At 46.9% G+C, this 18981-nt stretch overlaps 1 protein-coding gene and 1 long non-coding RNA gene across 2 annotated transcripts in view; one reads left to right on the forward strand and one right to left on the reverse strand.

Annotated features, from left to right (window-relative positions):
- The window catches only part of hspbap1 (hspb associated protein 1), a 114025-nt gene extending 102813 nt beyond the window's left edge, over positions 1-11212 (reverse strand). Inside the window, exon 1 of the mRNA XM_059647529.1 lies at positions 11099-11212. Within this exon, the coding sequence (XP_059503512.1) occupies positions 11099-11186 (88 nt within the window). The 5' untranslated portion in view covers positions 11187-11212. The remainder of the gene's footprint in view (positions 1-11098) is intronic.
- LOC132209829 (uncharacterized) lies at positions 10512-18627 on the forward strand. Its single transcript, XR_009445965.1, has 3 exons — positions 10512-10767; positions 16970-17056; positions 18541-18627. It is a non-coding gene; the product is annotated as an uncharacterized LOC132209829 (long non-coding RNA).
- The last annotated feature ends 354 nt before the right edge of the window (positions 18628-18981 follow it).

An 18981-nucleotide genomic window follows, 5' to 3' on the forward strand; every position in this document is an offset into this window, starting at 1 on the left:
TAGCAGCTTCAGATTTGACCGGATCATCAAAACTTATAAAAAAAACGCCTTATAAAAATCTCTCTTTCCCTAGCAAAATGTTATTGTGTTTATTACAACCCTTCAAGTTACCTGTGCTTCACAAATTTTGGCATCCTTCAAAAGGAATACTCCGCTATGGGTGGATTCTGATTTCAATTGCCTCAGTACTAAGCTCTGGAACTTATTCTCTACAGCTGCCCAATTTTTCCACCTCCTCTAATTTATTCCAAAAAAGTTGCATCTTTTGGCCATCAGTCTAATGTCTATTGTGGGGCTCAATGTCAACTTTTTTTAGATAGCACTCCAGCAAAACACCTTAGGATGCTTTACTATGTTAAATACTAGATATAAAATTAAAGCTGTTGTTGTTTAGCAGAATCAGCAGTTTCCACCCTCCAAGTGTTATCGCACCAGTCAGTGCAAACCACCACCAGTGAGAAACTTATTGACTTATGAACCTGGTATCAGCTTCATCAACTCTCCAATCCCTCATGTCTTTCATGACAATTACTCCTACACTGAGTTGTTTAATTGTTCACCAGCATTAATAGCTGGATGTGATAGGACTGCAGAGCTTAATAAATTTGATCTCTTATTTGTGAAATTGCTTACTATCTTTTGCTGCATTGGGCTACTTGTGTTTCAAACATGTTCCAGCTTTATCAGGTTGTTTTGTTTTTAACTTTTGGGTATGCCTGGTGTTGCTCCTGCACTCTTCAGTGATCCAGGATTGACCTCCTCGTTTAATAGTAATGGTCAAGTGAAGATATGTTGAGCCTTGAAGATAGACATTCTGAAGTTCACTATTGCAGCCAATGGCTCTCAGCATCTCATGTCTTGAGTTACTAGATCTGTTCAAAAAGCAGGCTAAACGAGGGGGACGCTACTCATTGGGAAGTAGAGGAATGAGCGGTAATCTCGTTGAGACTTAATTATTATGGGGTTTAACAGGGCAAATCCTGGGAGAATATTTCCCCTCATGGGAGAGTCTAGGACTGGGGCATGGTCGCAGAATAAAGGGGTGCCAATTCAAGGGTTATAGGAACAGGGAAGGAAGGTGGAAGTGATTCAGCTGTGACCGTATTGAAATAGCAGCGCAGACAATGGGTTGAACAGCCTACTCCTGTCTTTGTTTTTTATGGCTTTATGATTTTGCATTGTGCTAGTGCCACACATGGGGAATATGATATCCTTAATGTGAAGGCAGAATTTCATCACCACAATGACTGCACAGCAGTCTCTCATATCAATACTGTCACAGACAAATGCATCTGGCAGTTTGATTGGTGAGCATGAGGTCAAGAATGTTTTTCCCTCATGTCTCCCTCACCAGCTGTTGCAAGCCTAGTCGAGCAGCTATGTACTTTCAGGTTCGATCAGCTCAGTCAGTAATGATGCTGCCAGAACACACTAGGTGATGGACATTGAAGTCACCACCCAGAGTACTTTCAGTGTTCTCGCTACCCTCAGTTTTTCCTCCAAGTAAAATTCAACAAGGAAGAGCCCTGTTTCGTCAGTCAAGAGACAGATATGGCTATCAGCAGGATGTTTCCTTGCCGATGTTTGACCTAAAGCCATGAGATTTTGCAAGTCAATGCTGAGGACTTCCAAGGCAACACCCTCCTGACTATGTACCTCTACCTCTGCTGTCTTGTCATGCTAGCAGAACAGATCTAGCACAGGTCCCAAGGATGGTGACTGTGTTGTCTGGGATGTAATATGCACAGTACAATTCCATAATTACTGATAATGTCAAGCTGTTTCTTGATTAGTCTGTAAGATGGCTCTAGTAATTTGGCATTAGTCTCCAGGTTGTTCATCAAAAGGACTCTAGAGTGTTGTCAAGGCTGAGTTTGATGTTGTCGTTTCCAATGCCCGGGTCAACATGAGGTGGCCTGTCCAGTTTCATTCCTTTTCTGAGCCATCTTTGTGGTTTGACACAACTAAGTTTAGGTTTGTAATGCAGATTCCTGGACCAATGATCCAGAGGCACAAGTTCAAATCTCGGGTTGGCAGCGAGGAAATTCCTATTCGATTTATTCCAGATTTCATTTAATTAATTGCTGTCACTAACTTTTGCAAAATGATTGAGTTCACCAATGATCTTTAGGGAAAGGAAGCTGCTAGCTTTACCCAATGCGTCTCCCTACCCACAGGGATTGTGCTGACCCATAAGTGCCCTCCAGATGTTCTGAGCAAAACACTTACTTTTTGGAATAGACAATAAACATTCGCCTTGCTAGCAATGCTCAGATTCCACATATGACTTTAAAAACTACAGTCCCACCCAACTTATTCTATCCCTTCCAAGAACTTCAGTGTTGTCACCCAGTTATACATTCACTTCTCTTGCAATTGCTCACGCAAATCACTAATTTGTTTTCTTCCAACTCGTCAGTTGCATGACTTTCCTACTCAGTTACTCTCTAAACTGGACAACTGCCTACAGAATTCCTTTGTTCCAGAAGAGGGTAATGGGTAAGCCATGTTATTACAGAACAAGCAAAATAAAATTGGCTGTGAGCAAATCACCTTCAGGCCGTATCACCACAGACAATTAATACTCATTTTGAATGATATAGGCTAATTACGAGCAACCAACATTGATTTACAAAAGGCTGAACATCCTTACAATTCCTAATAGTTTGTTTTAAAAAGATCTAACAGATGCTAATGACTGAAGAATTGCAGTGTATATTTGCTGATGGATTTTCGAAATGTGCCTGATTAGGTGCTACAGAGGGGACCTTCCCACAAAATTTTGACACAGGCAATTAAGAAAAGGTAGCAGCAGGAATAGAAGGCTGGGTGAAAAGGGTGAAAAGTAGAAACAACCAATATAAACAGAATCAGATTCCAAATGCTCAAAACATGAAACAAAGACTAAAAACAAAATGCAGGAAGCAATCCAGCAACCATGGCAAATGCAAAGCGATGGGCTGGGGTGCTGTTCTGGGTGGAATGCAGTTCAGTCGGTGCAAACTCAATGGGCTGAATGACCGCTTTCTAAACTGTAGGAATTCTGTAAATTTTGAATAAATAGGATGTAAATAGTAATCTCAGAAGTCAATGTAGGAATCATTGCTCTTCTCAGTCAGAGCACAGACATTCTCTATATGAGCTCCAGCAAGGCATTCAACAAGGTTCCACATGGTAGACTAGTTAACAAGATTAGATCACATGGAATACAGGGAGAACTAGCCATTTGGATATATAACTAGCTTGAAGGTAGGAGACAAAGGGTCGTGGTAGAGAGATGCTTTTCAGACTGAAGGCCTGCGATCAGTGGTGAGCAGCAAAGGTTGGTGCTGGGTCCACTGATGTTTTGTCGTTTATATTTGGATGTGAATATAGGAGGTGTGGTTAGTAAGTTTGCAGATGATACCAAAGTTGGTAGTATAGTAGACAGAGAAGGAGGTTGCCTCAAACTACAATGGGACCTTGAGCAGATGTGTGAGATGATGCACTTTGGTAGGAGTAACCAGAAGACAAAGTACAGGGCTAATGGTAAGATTCTTAGCAGTGTAGATGAGCAGAGAGATCTCGGTGTCCATGTACACAGATCCTTGAAAGTTGCCACCCAGGTTGACAGGGCTATTAAGAAGGCATACAGTGTTTTAGCTTTTATTAATAGAGGGATCGAGTTCCAGAACCAAGAGGTTATGGTGAAGCTGTACAAAAACCCTGGTGTGGCCGCACTTGGAGTATTGTGTACAGTTCTGGTCACCGCATTACAAGAAGGATGTGGAAGCATTGGAAAGGGTACAGAGGAGATTTACTAAGATGTTGCCTGGTATGGAGGGAAGGTCTTACGAGGAAAGGCTGAGGGACTTGAGGCTGTTTTCATTAGAGAGAAGAAGGTTGAGAGGTGACTTAATTGGAACATATAAAATAATCAGAGGGTTAGATAGGGTGGATAGGGAGAGCCTTTTTCCTAGGATGGTGACGGCGAGCACGAGGGGGCACAGCTTTAAATTGAGGGGTGAAAGATATAGGACAGATGTCAGAGGTAGTTTCTTTACTCAGAGAGTAGTAAGGGAATGGAACGCTTTGCCTGCAATGGTAGTAGATTCGCCAACTTGAGGTACATTGAAGTAGTCATTGAATAAGCATATGGACGTACATGGAATAGCGTAGGTTAGATGGGCTTGACATCAGTATGACAGGCCGGCACAACACCGAGGGCCGAAGGGCCTGTACTGTGCTGTAATGTTCTATGTTCTATAGATGTGCTGAGGAGTAGTCGATGGAGTTTAATTTAGATAAACGTAAGGGTGCTGCATTTTGGCAGGGTTATTCAAGGCAGGACTTATACTCTTAATGGTAAGATCCTGGGGGAGTGTAGCCAAACAAAGATCTTGGAGTGCAGGTTCACAGTTCCTTCAAAGTGGAGTTGCAGGTAAACAGCGTAGTGAAGACAGTGTTTGGTATGCTTGCCTTTATTGGTCAGTGTATTCTGTTACAGGAGTTGGGAGGTTTTGTTGCAGCTGTATAGGACATTGGTTACGACACTTTTGGATTACTGTGTTTAGTTCTGGTCTCCCTGCTTGTTTGTAATATAAGTAAATGATTTGGAGGAAGGTGTAGGTGGTCTGATTAGCAAGTTTGCAGATTACACGGAGATTGGTGGAGGAGCAGATAGTGAAGGGGCCTGTCAGAGATTACAGCAGAATATAGATAGATTGGAGATTGGGCAGATAAATGGCAGATGGAGTTCAATTCGGGCAAATACGGGGTGATGCATTTTGGAAGTTCTCATTCAAGAGCAAAATATACAGTAAATGGAAAAGTCCTGGGGAAAATTGATGTACAGAGAGATCTGAGTGTTCAGATCCATTGTTCCCTGAAGGTGGCAACACAGGCCAATAGAGTGGTCAAGAAGGCATACAGCATGCTTTCCTTCATCGGACAGTGTATTGAGTACAAGAGTTGGCAGGTCATGTTACAGTTGTATAAGACTTTGGTTCAGCCACATTTAGAGCACTGCGTACAGTTCTGGTCGCCACATTACCAAAAGGATGTGGATGCTTTGGAGAAGGTGCAGAGGAGGTTCACCATGATGTTGCCTGGTATGGAGAGTGCTAGCTATGAAGAAAGGTGGAGTAGGTTAGGATTATTTTCATTAGAACGACGAAGACTGAGGGGGGAGCCTGATTGAGGTCTACAAAATCATGAGGGGTATAGACGTATAGACAAGGTGGATAGCAAGAAGCTTTTTCCCAGAGTCGGGGTCTCAGTTACTAGGGGATCATGAATTCAAAGTGAGAGGGGAAACATTTATGGGAGATGTGTGGAAAGTTCTTACGCAGAGGGTGGTGGGTGCCTGGAACGTGTTGCCAGCGGAGGTGGTAAACGCAGACACAGTAGTGTCTTTCCAGATGTATCTGGACAGGTAAATGGATGGGCAGGGAACAAAGGGATGCAGGCCCATAGAAAATAGATGACAGGTTTAGACAGAGGATCTCGATCGGCGTAGGCTTGAAGGGCCAAAGGGCCTGTTCCTGTGCTGTAAGTTTCTTTGTTCTTTGCTTTGGGAAAGACATTGTGAAACTTGAAAGAGATCATAGAAGATTTACAAGGATGTTGCCACATGGGGAGGTTGGAGCTGTGGGAGGTGCAATTTTTCCGAAAGCATCAGAGGCTGAGGGGTGACAGTACAGAGATTGGAGCGAGTATGGAATGAACTACCAGAGGAGTTGGTGGTGGCTAGTTCGATTACAACATTTAAAAGGCATCTGGATAGGTACATGAATAGGAAGGGTTTAGATGGACATGGGCCAAATGCTGGCAAATAGGACTTGATTAATTTAGATATCTGTTTGGTTTGGACAAGTTGGAATAAGGGATCTCCTTCCGTACTGTACATTTCTATGACTGTATGTCAAAAGAGATGCAAGTACAACAGGCAAATCAGAAATGTCAGCAATTTCAGGAGCAAGTAGGCAAGTGAAATTCAGTGAAAAATGTGATACATTTTGAAGAAGGTGGAGGAGATTGTATAATTTGGCATCATGGTAATCACTGACACTGTGGGCTCATGGTCCTGTTCCTGTGCTGTACTGCTCTATGCTACGTTCAATTAAAAACTTATATTGAAGTGGTCAAAGATCAAAATGACTTAAATCACATTCATCATTTACCACTGATCTCACTGACCTATATTAGCTCCTATACTCTGACAACTGAACTTTCAAATCCGCAATTTTCATTCTCAAACCACTTTAACAGTTTTGTTTTGCAGCCACCTGCTGCAATAAATTGCACAGCTTGTCCTTCACTCGACAAAAATTTGACACGGACTCTCTGAGACAGTGACTGCAACATTGATTCTGAATGATATTGACACCACAATGAGTGAGATACTGACACTGTCTCATGTAAGGACTGCATCATTTTATTTCCGCTTTTTTAAAAACTGGACTTAAATGAGAAAGAACTATTTTAAAATTCAGGGATTTAAATGGGCTCTATAACGTAACCCAAATCCCGTTACAGGCGTCATGTCAACTACTGCTTGAATAAGCAGCAATTAGAGTTGTAGATGAAGAAGAGCTGAGGGATTCTGCATTCAGATGCAGCTGGTTGGCAACAAGCAGTTAATTGGTTAGTGAACTCATAACCAATTGATTTTGCTTTTTGCTTGCCAACAATTCTGTGTTTTGCTGCAGAGAAAGACATCTGAGCAACAGGGTCCTGGCCAGCCAGCCAAACAAGGACAAACTCAACCCTGGAACTAGGAATCAAAAATCACTAAACTGCCATTCCAGATTTTCTACCCCTGCCAATAATCCATTCCGTATTTGTTTGGAGTGCATGTAAGGGTATTACAACAAGATTATAAAGGAATTAGAAGTTTAATTGAAAGTGTTGTATAAATCAGTGGTTTATAACTGTTTACTTGTAGCTGCAGTCTGATTACTTGTAATAAGTAATTCATGCTCAGTGAAGAAACTTGTTTTTTGCTGCCGATCCATCTTGTTTGAAAGTCAGATAAATTAAGCCACCGTGCACACTTGAGAAAACCACTTTAATATTTAGTACAGCTCCAAAAATAGCAGGGCTCAATTTGGAGAGCATTACCCTAGTGAGTCATAAAACTCAACAAGGGTGAGGGTCAGGCTGGCTCAGTGAAGTTGCTGTGGTGAGGGTGACAAGCAAGAGGGACACAGTGAGGGTGACACTGACTCAGTGGGGGCGTGGGGGTGACATGGACATGAGGGGGGTACAGGTGGGGTGAGGTGGGGAGCTGCAGGGTAGGACAGGAAGGTTAGGGTGGGGCAGGGCAGGAATGTTGAGGTGGGGAGATGCAGGAAGGTTGGAGCTGGAAGATTGTGTGGGCAGGGCGACAGGAAGACTAGGGCAGTGGCAAGGGGAGCAGGATGGTTCGTTCGTGTACAGGAAGGCTAGGGCAGGGGCTGCAGATGCAGGATGGGGTGGGAGCAGTAGGGGCAGGAGGGTTAGGGCAGGGACAGCAGGGCAGGGTGATTACGGCGGGGACGGGAAGGTTAGTGCAAGGGCAGCGGGGGCAGGATGGTCAGGGCGGGGGCAGCATGGTCAGGGCGTGGGCGGGGGCAGCAGGGGCAGGAAGGGTGACAATGGGAACTGCAGATGTTGGAGAATCCAAGATAATAAAACGTGAGGCTGGATGAACACAGCAGGCCCAGCAGCATCTCAGGAGCACAGAAGCTGACGTTTCGGGCCTAGGCCCTTCATCAGAGAGGGGCATGGGGTGAGGGAACTGGAATAAATTGGGGGGGGATGGGGGGGGGGGGGATGGGGAGATAGGTGGAGAGAGTATAGGTGGGGAGGTAGGGAGGGGATAGGTCAGTCCAGGGAAGACGGACAGGTCAAGGAGGTGGGATGAGGTTAATAGGTAGGAGATGGGGGTGCGGCTTGGGGTGGGAGGAAGGGATGGGTGAGAGGAAGAACAGGTTAGGGAGGCAGAGACAGGTTGGACTGGTTTTGGGATGCAGTGGGTGGAGGGGAAGAGCTGGGCTGGCTGTGTGGTGCAGTGGGGGGAGCGGACGAATGCCGAGGAAACCCCGCCCACGGTCGACACCGACGGAACCCCGCGCACGGCCAACGCCCTCATAGCTCCGCCCACAACCCCCACAGCCAGCAACCCCGGAGAAGACAGTCACACTGAACCCTGCCGCATCTTCACCATCCCCCCAGACCTCCCACTAACTGAGGACGAACGGTCAGTCCTTAGTAAGGGGCTCACCTTTGTCCCCCTACAACCACACATCAACGAATACCAGTCACGATTGGACATAGAACAGTTTTTCCGCCGCCTTTGCCTCCACGCTTACTTCTTCAACCGGGAACCTAACCCTCCCTCCACTGGCCCCTTCACAACACAAGTCCTCCTCCTGGACACCACCCCGAAGCCTCCTACCCTCCCTCGAGCTCTTCATCTCTAACTGCCGTCGAGACATTAACCGCCTCAACCTCTCCACCCCTCTCACCCACTCCAACCTCTCCCCTGCAGAACGGGCAGCTCTCCGCTCCAACTCCAACCTCACCAAACCCGCAGACAAGGGTGGTGCAATGGTAGTATGGCGCACTGACCTCTACATCGCCGAGGCCAAACGCCAACTCTCCGACACCACCTCCTACGCCCCCTCGATCATGACCCCACACCCGAGCACCAAACCATCATCTCCAACACCATTCATGACTTCATCACCTCAGGGGACCTCCCACCCACAGCCTCCAACCTCACTGTTCCCCAACCCCGCACGGCCCATTTCTATCTCCTTCCCAAAATCCACAAGCCTGCCTGCCCTGGTCGACCCATCGTCTCAGCCTGCTCCTGCCCCACCAAACTCATCTCCACCTATCTGGACTCCATTTTCTCCCCTTTGGTCCAGGAACTCCCCACCTACGTCCGTGACACCACCCATTCCCTCCACCTCCTCCAGGACTTCCAATTCCCTGGCCCCCAACACCTCATTTTCACCATGGATGTGCAGTCCCTATACACCTGCATTCCGCATGCAGATGGCCTCAAGGCCCTCCGCTTCTTCCTGTCCCGCAGGCCCGACCAGTCCCCCTCCACCGACACCCTCATCCACCTAGCCGAACTCGTCCTCACCTTCAACAACTTCTCTTTCGACTCCTCCCACTTCCTACAGACTAAGGGGGTGGCCATGGGCCCCAGCTATGCCTGCCTCTTTGTAGGTTACGTGGAACAGTCCCTCTTCCGCACCCACACAGGCCCCAAACCCCACCTCTTCCTCTGGTACATTGATGACTGTATCGGCGCCGCCTCTTGCTCCCCAGAGGAGCTCGAACAGTTCATCCACTTCACCAACACCTTCGACCCCAACCTTCAGTTCACCTGGGCCATCTCCGGCACGTCCCTCACCTTCCTGGATCTCTCAGTCTCCATCTCAGGCAACCAGCTTGTAACTGATGTCCATTTCAAGCCCACCGACTCCCACAGCTACCTAGAATACACCTCCTCCCACCCACCCTCCTGCAAAAATTCCATCCCCTATTCCCAATTCCTCCGCCTCCGCTGCATCTGCTCCCACGATGAGGCATTCCACTCCTGCATATCCCAGATGTCCAAGTTCTTCAAGGACCGCAACTTTCCCCCCATAGTGGTCGAGAACGCCCTTGGCCGCATCTCCCGCATCACATCCCTCACACCCCGCCCCAACCACCCAAAGAGGATCCCCCTCGTTCTCACACACCACCCCACCAACCTCCGGATACAACGCATCATCCTCCGACACTTCCGCCATCTACAATCCGACCCCACCACCCAAGACATTTTTCCATCCCCACCCCTGTCTGCTTTCCAGAGAAACCACTCTCTCCATGACTCCCTTGTTCGCTCCACACTGCCCTCCAACCCCACCACACCCAGCACCTTCCCCTGCAACCGCAGGAAATGCTATACTTGCCCCCACACCTCCTCCCTCACCCCTATCCCAGGCCCCAAGATGACTTTCCACATTAAGCAGATGTTCACCTGCACATCTGCCAATGTGGTATTCTGCATCCACTGTACCCGGTGCGGCTTCCTCTATATTGGGGAAACCAAGCGGAGGCTTGGGGACCGCTTTGCAGAACACCTCCGCTCGGTTCGCAACAAACAACTGCACCTCCCAGTCGCAAACCATTTCCACTCCCCCTCCCATTCTCTTGATGACATGTCCATCATGGGCCTCCTGCACTACCACAATGATGCCACCCGAAGGTTGCAGGAGCAGCAACTCATATTCCGCCTGGGAACCCTGCAGCCCAATGGTATCAATGTGGACTTCACCAGTTTCAAAATCTCCCCTTCCCCTACTGCATCCCTAAACCAGCCCAGCTCGTCCCCTCCCCCCACTGCACCACACAACCAGCCCAGCTGTTCCCCCCCACCCACTGCATCCCAAAACCAGTCCAACTTGTCTCTGCCTCCCTAACCGGTTCTTCCTCTCACCCATCCCTTCCTCCCACCCCAAGCCGCACCCCCATCTACCTACTAACCTCATCCCACCTCCTTGACCTGTCTGTCTTCCCTGGACTGACCTATCCCCTCCCTACCTCCCCACCTATTCTCTCTCCACCTAACTTCTTTACTCTCCATCTTCGGTCCGCCTCCCCCTCTCTCCCTATTTATTCCAGTTCCCTCTCCCCATCCCCCTATTTCTGATGAAGGGTCTAGGCCCGAAACGTCAGCTTTAGTGCTCCTGAGATGCTGCTTGGCCTGCTGTGTTCATCCAGCCTCACATTTTATTATCCAGGGTAAGGATGATCAGGGCGTGGGCAGGGGCAGGATGGTCAGGGCGGGCGGCTGCGGGGCGACGTGGGAGAGAACGGGGCCGGGCCGGTCCGGAAGGGGTGGAGTGTGGCCGGGAGATGGTGGGGTTGACTTTCTGAAGGAGGGTGACATCGGCACACAGGGAATAACCCTGTTTCCATTAAATCCTGTTGCCGTATCCGAAAGAGTGCTTTCCCTCGCTCCCGGGAACGGAACTCAGCAGCACACCACAACCCTGCCCTTCCGCCCCGTACGAAGACACAATGCGATTATCCACGGAGAACATGTCATACCGTCGTCTCAGCCGAGACTCACCTTGGCTCATAATCAGTGGCTTTCCCTCCAATTCGACAGCCCGAATGTGTAGGCCTTCCTTGGCAACCAACTGACAGCCTGTCGCCATAAGGCCAAAAGCGCAAGCGCCGAACCATCTCGTGACGCAACAACGCCTGGTGCGCGTGATGCGGAGACGCGCGCATGCGCAGTTCCCGACCTGAAGCGTGTCATGTGGTCCTAGCCCAACCTTGTGAGTGAACAACGTTGCCCCAGGTCAAAAATCCCAGGAAAATGGGAACTGCTGATCCTGGAGAATCTGAGATCACAAGGTGTCGAGCAGGATGTCCACAGCAGGCCAAACAGCATCAGAGCTCCATCCCCACCTCTTTGACCTGTCTGTCTCCTCTCCACCTATCTTCTCCTTTATCCATCTTCTATCTGCCAACCCCCCTCTCCCTATTTATTTCAGAACCCCCTCCCCCTTCCTCTTCCCCTTCCCCCTCCCACGAAGAAGGGTCTAGGCCCGAAATGCCTTTAAGTTAGCTTTCCTGCTCGGCCTGCTGTGTTCATCCAGCTCCACACCTTGTTACCTCCAAAATCCCAGGACACCAGGTTATAGTCCAACAGGTTTTTTTGAACTCACGAGCTTTCGGAGTCTCACTCCTTTTACAAGGGTCATACCTGCAGCAGGAGTGAGACTCTCAAAGCTTGTGTCTTCAAATAAACTGTTGGATTATAACGTGTTGCACTGGGATTTTTAACCCTGATCACCCCAGTCCGACACCAGCAACTCCACGTCACCAACACTGACCCACGCTGAAACCCCGTTCAGATCATCTAGAAGTGTTCCTATACTTCAAGCTCCATGAAATAAGACACTTGGAGTCAAAAGACATTCATTATCAAAACCTGTCAATGGTGAAGTTTAAATTGCATAAAAGTTTGGAAAGAGTATGGATGAGGAAGGGTCACTGGACTCAAAAAAGTAACTGCCTTCTCTGCACAAATGCTGCTAAACCTGCTGATGTTCTCCAGTGGTTTCTGTTTTGTTCTCGAGAACAATACCTTGGAATTAGACTCTTCAGTCCAACCTGTTCACACTGACCAAATTTTCCAAACTAAAGTAGTCCCATTTGCCTGCACATGGCCCACATTCTTCTAAATCTTTCCTGTGCTTGCAGCTACCACTTTTTCTGGCAACTCTTTCCACATACAAATTATCCTCTGTGTGGAAAAGTTGCCCCTCAGGTCCCTTTTAAATCTTTCTCCTCTAACCATAAAAGTGCACTCTCTACTTTTGCACTCCCCCAATTTAGGCAGAACAAAACCTTTTCTATTCACCTCATTTTATAAATCCCTATAACATGTAGAGCAGGATGTACACAGCTGGCCAAACAGCAGAGCTCCATCCCCACCTCTTTGATCTGTCTGTCTCCTCTCCACCTTTCTTCTGACAACATCATATGCTTCAGTGAAAAATATCCCAACTTTTCCAGCCTCTCCTTACAACTCAAGCCCTCCAATCCCAGTGACATCCCCGTTAACCTTTTCTGCACCCTTTCCAATTTAATAATATCCTTCCCATACCAGGGTGCCCAGAACTGCACACAGTACCCCAAAAGTAGCCTCACCAGTGTCCTGTACTACTGCAACTTGACTTACCAACCCTGAAACTCAATGATCTGAGCAATGAAGGTAAGCATTCCAAACAAGATAACAAAGTGTGAAGCTGGATGAACACAGCAAGCCAAGCAGCATCTCAGGAGCATAACAGCTGATGTTTCAGGCCTAGACCCTTCATCGGAGAGGGGGAGGCGGACCAAAGATGGATAGAGGAGAAGATAGGTGGAGAGGAGAGTATAGGTGGGGAGGGGATAGGTCAGTCCAGGGAGGACGGATAGGTCAAGGAGGTGGGATGAGGTTAGTAGGTGGGAAATGGAGGTGTGGCTTGAGGTGGGAGGAGGGGATAGGTAAGAGGAAGAACAGGTTAGGGAGGCGGAGATAAGCTGGGCTGGTTTTGAGATGCAGTGGGGGAAGGGGAGATTTTGAAGCTTGTGAAGTCCACATTGATACCATTGGGCTGCAGGGTTCCCAAGTGGAATATGAGTTGCTGTTCCTGCAACCTTCAGGTGGCATCATTGTGGCACTGCAGGAGGCCCATGATGGGCATGTCGTCTAAGGAATGGGAGGAGAAGTTAAAATTGTTCACGACTGGGAGGTGCAGTTGTTTATTGCGAACCGAGCGGCGGTGTTCTGCAAAGTGGTCCCCAAGCCTCCGCTTGGTTTCCCCAGTGTAGAGGAAGTCACACCAAGCACAGTGGATACAGTATACCACATTGGCAGATGTGTAGGTGAACATCTGCTTGATATGGAAAGTCATCTTGGGGTCTGGGATGGGGGTTAGAGAGGGCATAGGCCTCCTGCAGTGCCACAATGATGCCACCCGAAGGTTGCAGGAACAGCAACTCATATTCCACTTGGGACCCCTGCAGCCCAACGGTATCAATGTGGACTTCACAAGCTTCAAAATCTCCCTTTCCCCCACTGCATCCCAAAACCAGCCCAGCTCGTCCCCGCCTCCCTAACCTGTTTTTCCTCTCACCTATCCCCTCCTCCCACCTCAAGCGACACCTCCATTTCCCACCTACTAACCTCATCCCGCCCCCTTGACTTGTCCGTCCTCCCCGGACTGACCTATCCCCTCCCCAGCTCCCCACCTATACTCTCCTCTCCACCTATCTTCTCCTGTATCCATCTTCGGTCCGCCTCCCCCTCTCTCCCTATTTATTTCAGAACCCTCACCCCATCCCCCTCTCTGATGAAAGGTCTAGACCCGAAACATCAGCTGTTATGGTCCTGAGATGCTGCTTGGCCTGCTTTGTTCATCCAGCTTCACACTTTGTTATCTTGAATTGTCCAGCATCTGCAGTTCCCATTATCTCTCAAGCATTCCAAACACCTTATTTGTCTCTATCTACCTGTGAAGCAACTTTTAATGAACTCTGTGCCTGAACCACTCTGTTCTACAACACTCCAGGGCCCTCTATCTGCTATTCCTTGGCCCTTTTGATCAAGATCCCTTTGTAATCTTAGTTAACCTTCCTCACTATCTACTACAACACTAATTTTGGTCTCAAGGTTACAAGTCCTTTGGCAATATCACTGCACTCTTGCCTCCCCCTATCAAACATCCATTCGATGGAAACATTGAAATGGGTGACTGACTCAGCATAAACTACCATCCCTACAAATAGTTATATCAACGAGTGCTCAGCGTAAGAGAGCAGTCCTTTTCAGATGAGCCTTTTCGGCGGGCTGTCCTTTCCAGATGGAACATGAACCAGAAGATATTGAGGGAAGACTTAGGAAAGAATCCCCTGACATTATAACAGACAGCAGTTAGCTCCCTTCACAACTTTATTGAAATCAACACACTCTCTGGAATTTCCTGTTTGTCCCCATGAGCGAACTATTCCTAATTATCACAAGCTGTCTACACTTTTTAATGTCTAACTAATGTATGACATCTAAACTGCTGCTTCTTGAGAAACTCAATAACTCCATGAAACTGCCTTTTAAATAGTCAATATTAGGTAACTCTGGTTTTCCCAAATTCTAACAAGGGAAAAGCTAATTATTAGCCTTCTGAACTTCTATTGACTCATAATTCTCAACAAAGGAGCTTATCTGGTGTAGTATATCCTATACTGGTCACCATACATACAGAAGGATTTTTGGGAGAAGTTCAGGGAGAGATGACTAGACTGATACCTGTAATCATTCAGGAGATGAGAGCATCACTGGCTTGACAGATCCCTCGGCTATGCTTCCAAGATATGGATTTGAATCCCACCATAGTACTCGATGAAGTATCATTATCTATTTATCTTTTAATGCAAAGTACTTGACATTGATACTAATTGATTCATTAAGACCTATCTCTTTGACCAATTACTCCGCTGTGAATCTCCTTGTGTGGTTTTCTTCACAAAGTGGATCCCAAATGGATGCTTCCCTTTGTGGGGCAATGAGAACAAGAAGTTGCAGTTTTAGGATAAGCGTGGCAGATTGAAACAGAGATAAGGAGGATTACTCTCTTGAAGGATCGAGAACCTGTGGAATTCACTGCCCTGTTGTGCGATGGAGACTGGGCCACTGAATAAATTTAAGGAAGAAATAGACAGATTTCTAAATTAGAAATACTGTTAAAGGTAATGGGGAGACAACAGAAAACGAAGCTGCGAAGAAATCAGCCATGACTATGTTAAATGTTGGAGCAGGCTCAGAGGGCTTAATGGCCTCCTGCTGCTCCTAGCTCTTACATAGTCATAGAGATATACACCTCAGAAGAAGTCCCTTCAGTCCAGTTCATCCATGCCAACTAGATGTCCTGAATTAATCTAGTCCCATTTTCCACCATTTGACTCATTTCCTTCTAAACACTTCCTATTCATGTATCCATCCAGAAGCCTTTTAAATGTTGTAATTGTGCCAGTCCACCATTTCCTCTGGCAGCTCATTCCATACACACACCACCCTCTGCTTGCCGTCAGCTCTCTTTCAAATCTTTCCCCTCTCCCCCAAAACCAGTGCCCACTAGTTATGGACTCCCCTATCCTGGGAAAAAGACCTTGGCCCTTCACCCAATTCATGAACCTCGTGGTTTTATAAATTTCTATAAGGTCACCCCTCTGCCTCCAGCATTCAAGGAAAACTAGCCACAGCCGACTTGACCTCTCCTTATAGCTCAAACCCTCCAACCTATGACATCCTTGTAAATTTTTTCTTCACACTTTCAAGGTTCATGACATCTTTCCTCTAGCATGTTCTTAAGTTTTTCTTATATGAAACATGCTTTATACATGCAACTTACAAAGGTATTTAGCCAAGCATTTAAGCACTGAAAGAGCCCAATGAGCCCAAGCCAAGTTGTAGTAATTGTATCTTCATCAGCCGTTGATGTCATTTTACCTCAGGGCCAGAGGTGGTTGTTCCCAGCCCCAAACAAGGCCACAAACATAAAAACCAGTGTTTGATACTCAGGTGCAACATTGAAAGAGGCTTTTCTGTGAAACCTTAAACTGAGGCAGGGATATATTTGCTGTGTCCTCGTCGATCATGGGAGGCAATGGCCTAATGATATTATCTCTGGTCTGTTATTCCAGAGACGCAGAACATTTTCTGAGGACCCAGTCTCAAATCCCACCATGGCAGATGGCAGAATTTAAATTTGATTTAAAAAAAAATCAGGAATTAACAGTCTAATGATGACCGTGAATCCATTGTCAATTGTTGGAAAAAACCCATCTGGTTTACTAATGTCCTCTAGAGAAGGAAACCACCATCCTTAGCCGGTCTGGCCTACACATGACTGCAAACCCACAGTGGTTGACTCTGAACTGCCCTCTGAGCAATAAATGCTGCTCAGCCAGCAATACCCTCATCCAATTGATGAATAATAAAAAAAAATTTAACCCATAACTAGGGGTTGGTTAGCTGAGTTGTTTGGACAGTTGGTTTGTGAAATAGAACGACTTCAATGGTGTGGGTTCAAATCCAGCACTGGTTGAGGTTACTATGGAGACCCCTCTTCCCTCAAACTCTCTCCTCACCTGAGGTATGACAGGCCTCAGGTTAAACTCATCACCACTTGTCTCTCTTCGACGAGTGAGCAACCACACGCTACTCAAGGACTATGGTGAGTTGGCCTTACTTATCCACATCACAAACCAAAGATAATCAATTATCTCTCTGGTCCATGCAGGAATTTGCTGTGTCCAAAGTGGCCACCACATTTCTTGCATTCTAACAGCACTGACACTTCAAAAAATACTTTATCGCCCGTAGAGTGCTTTGGGATATCTTGAGGTCATGACAGGTGCTATATAAACGCTGGTCTTTCATTTATAGAAGAAAACAGCTGGAGTACAAAGGTTATTGACCAAGAAAACAGCTGGATTTAGAGATGGTTGATGGAAGCAAACAGCTGGTGTGAGGGTGAGTGATTGGAAACAGCTGGAATACACCAAAACAAAGGGATGTGTTCCAGCAGTAGAGGAAACAATGTTTACAAGATATTCTTGGCTCAATGGCAACAATCTCATCTCTGAATCTGTAGATCATAGGTTCAAGTTCCTGTTACAATCCCAATATGCTTTTTCTTTGGTTTTTTGAAGCAACAGCACTAAAATACATAAAGAATTTTTTGCATCATGTGCTTGAAAGTCCTTCTCAATGTTGCTGATATGAGGAATTTTTGAAAACCTGGCTGTTTACCACAGCAGGAGCTGGCATGGGAGCAGATATTGTGGAATTGTTTACATCAAAAAACAATTTGTGTAGATGGGGGTGGTGGGGCAGGATGACAAATAAATGTGACTCCGGTGTCAGCAGGGTATGATTACACATTCCCAAAAACATTGAGGGCAATGGCACTGTTTAAGGAAGGATAAGTATGACAAACAATTCAAGAACTATTTTTTGCTTTCTTAAAATTCATTTACAGGATGTGGGCATCATTGATGAGCCCAGGGTGGAGTGCCCATCCTGAATTATCCTCAAAAAAAAACAGATGAACCATTAGTTAGCTCAGTTCGCTGGATGGCTGGTTCACGATGTATAGTGATACCAATAGCACTGGTTTGATTCCCTAACCAGCTGGGGTTACCATGGAGGGTTTACCTTCTTGACCTTGTCTCATGGCCTGCTCAATGACGCCCAGCTTGGGTTATGCCAGAGCCACGAGCTAATCTAGAGTCAATGGGAACCAGGAGCAAGCTCTGTTCCTATTGGAGTCATTCGTGGCACATTGGAAGATCATTGTGGTTATAAGAGGTCAGTCATGTCAGCTCCAGGACATCACTGCAGGAGTTCCTCAGGGTGTCCTAGGCCCAAAGCCTGGCTACCGTATACAAGGTACAAGTTAGGAGTGTGATGGAATACTCCCCATTTGTCTGGAAGAAGTATAGCACTTTCCAGGACAAAACAGGCCGCTTGATTGACACCACATCCATAAGCATCCACTTCCTCCACCATCAACACTCAGTCACAGCAGTGTGTACTATCTACAAGATGCACCACAGAAATTTACCAAACTTCCTCAGACAGCACCTTCCAAACTCATGACCTCTTGCAACTAGAAGGACAAGGGCAGCAGATACGTGGGACCACCACCACGTTCCCCTCCAAGACACTTACCATCTTGACTTGGAAATATATCACCATTCCTTCACTGTTGCTGGGTCAAAATCCTGGAATTAACTCCGTAAGGGCATTGTGGGTCAACCCACAGCACATGGATTGCAGCTCACCACCACCTTCTCAAATAGCAATAAATGCCGATCAGTCAGTGATGCTCATGTCCTATGAGTGAATTAAAAAATCAAGGCATGTTGACCCTCAGGCCAAAGTTGTTGCTCTTGAATGGGACACCACCCCACTGGGACTAACGGTGAGTTTATCGTCACTGTCTTCCTCTGCAGGAAGAAGGAGCAGAGACTGGCATTGCCGAATGGGGCTCCTGAGGAACACCAGACGATGCTTGACACAGACAGTGCAAACCATCAGGGACAGCCATGTGCTGCCACAGTGATCCTTCAAAAGGAAACTGAATAGGTGTTTAAAGACAACTCGTTAAGGCCATAAGCCAGGAGCAGAAAACCATTCAGCCCATTAAGTCTGTTCTGCCATTAAATGAAGTCATGGCTGATTTGCTAATCCTCAAATCCATTTTTCTGTCTTTCCCTATAAAGCTTGATTGTCTTGATGATTAAAAACCTGTCCATCTCAGTCTTCACTATGTTTAACAACAATACTCAGCGGCCCTCCTGGGTAGAGAATTCACTGTTGCACTGCGTGCTGAGAGAAAAGTTCCTCTTCATCTCTGTCTTAAATGTGTAACCTCCTGTCATGAAATCATGCCC

Source organism: Stegostoma tigrinum, chromosome 7 (assembly GCF_030684315.1).
Source record: "Stegostoma tigrinum isolate sSteTig4 chromosome 7, sSteTig4.hap1, whole genome shotgun sequence".
Classification (NCBI taxonomy): domain Eukaryota; kingdom Metazoa; phylum Chordata; class Chondrichthyes; order Orectolobiformes; family Stegostomatidae; genus Stegostoma; species Stegostoma tigrinum.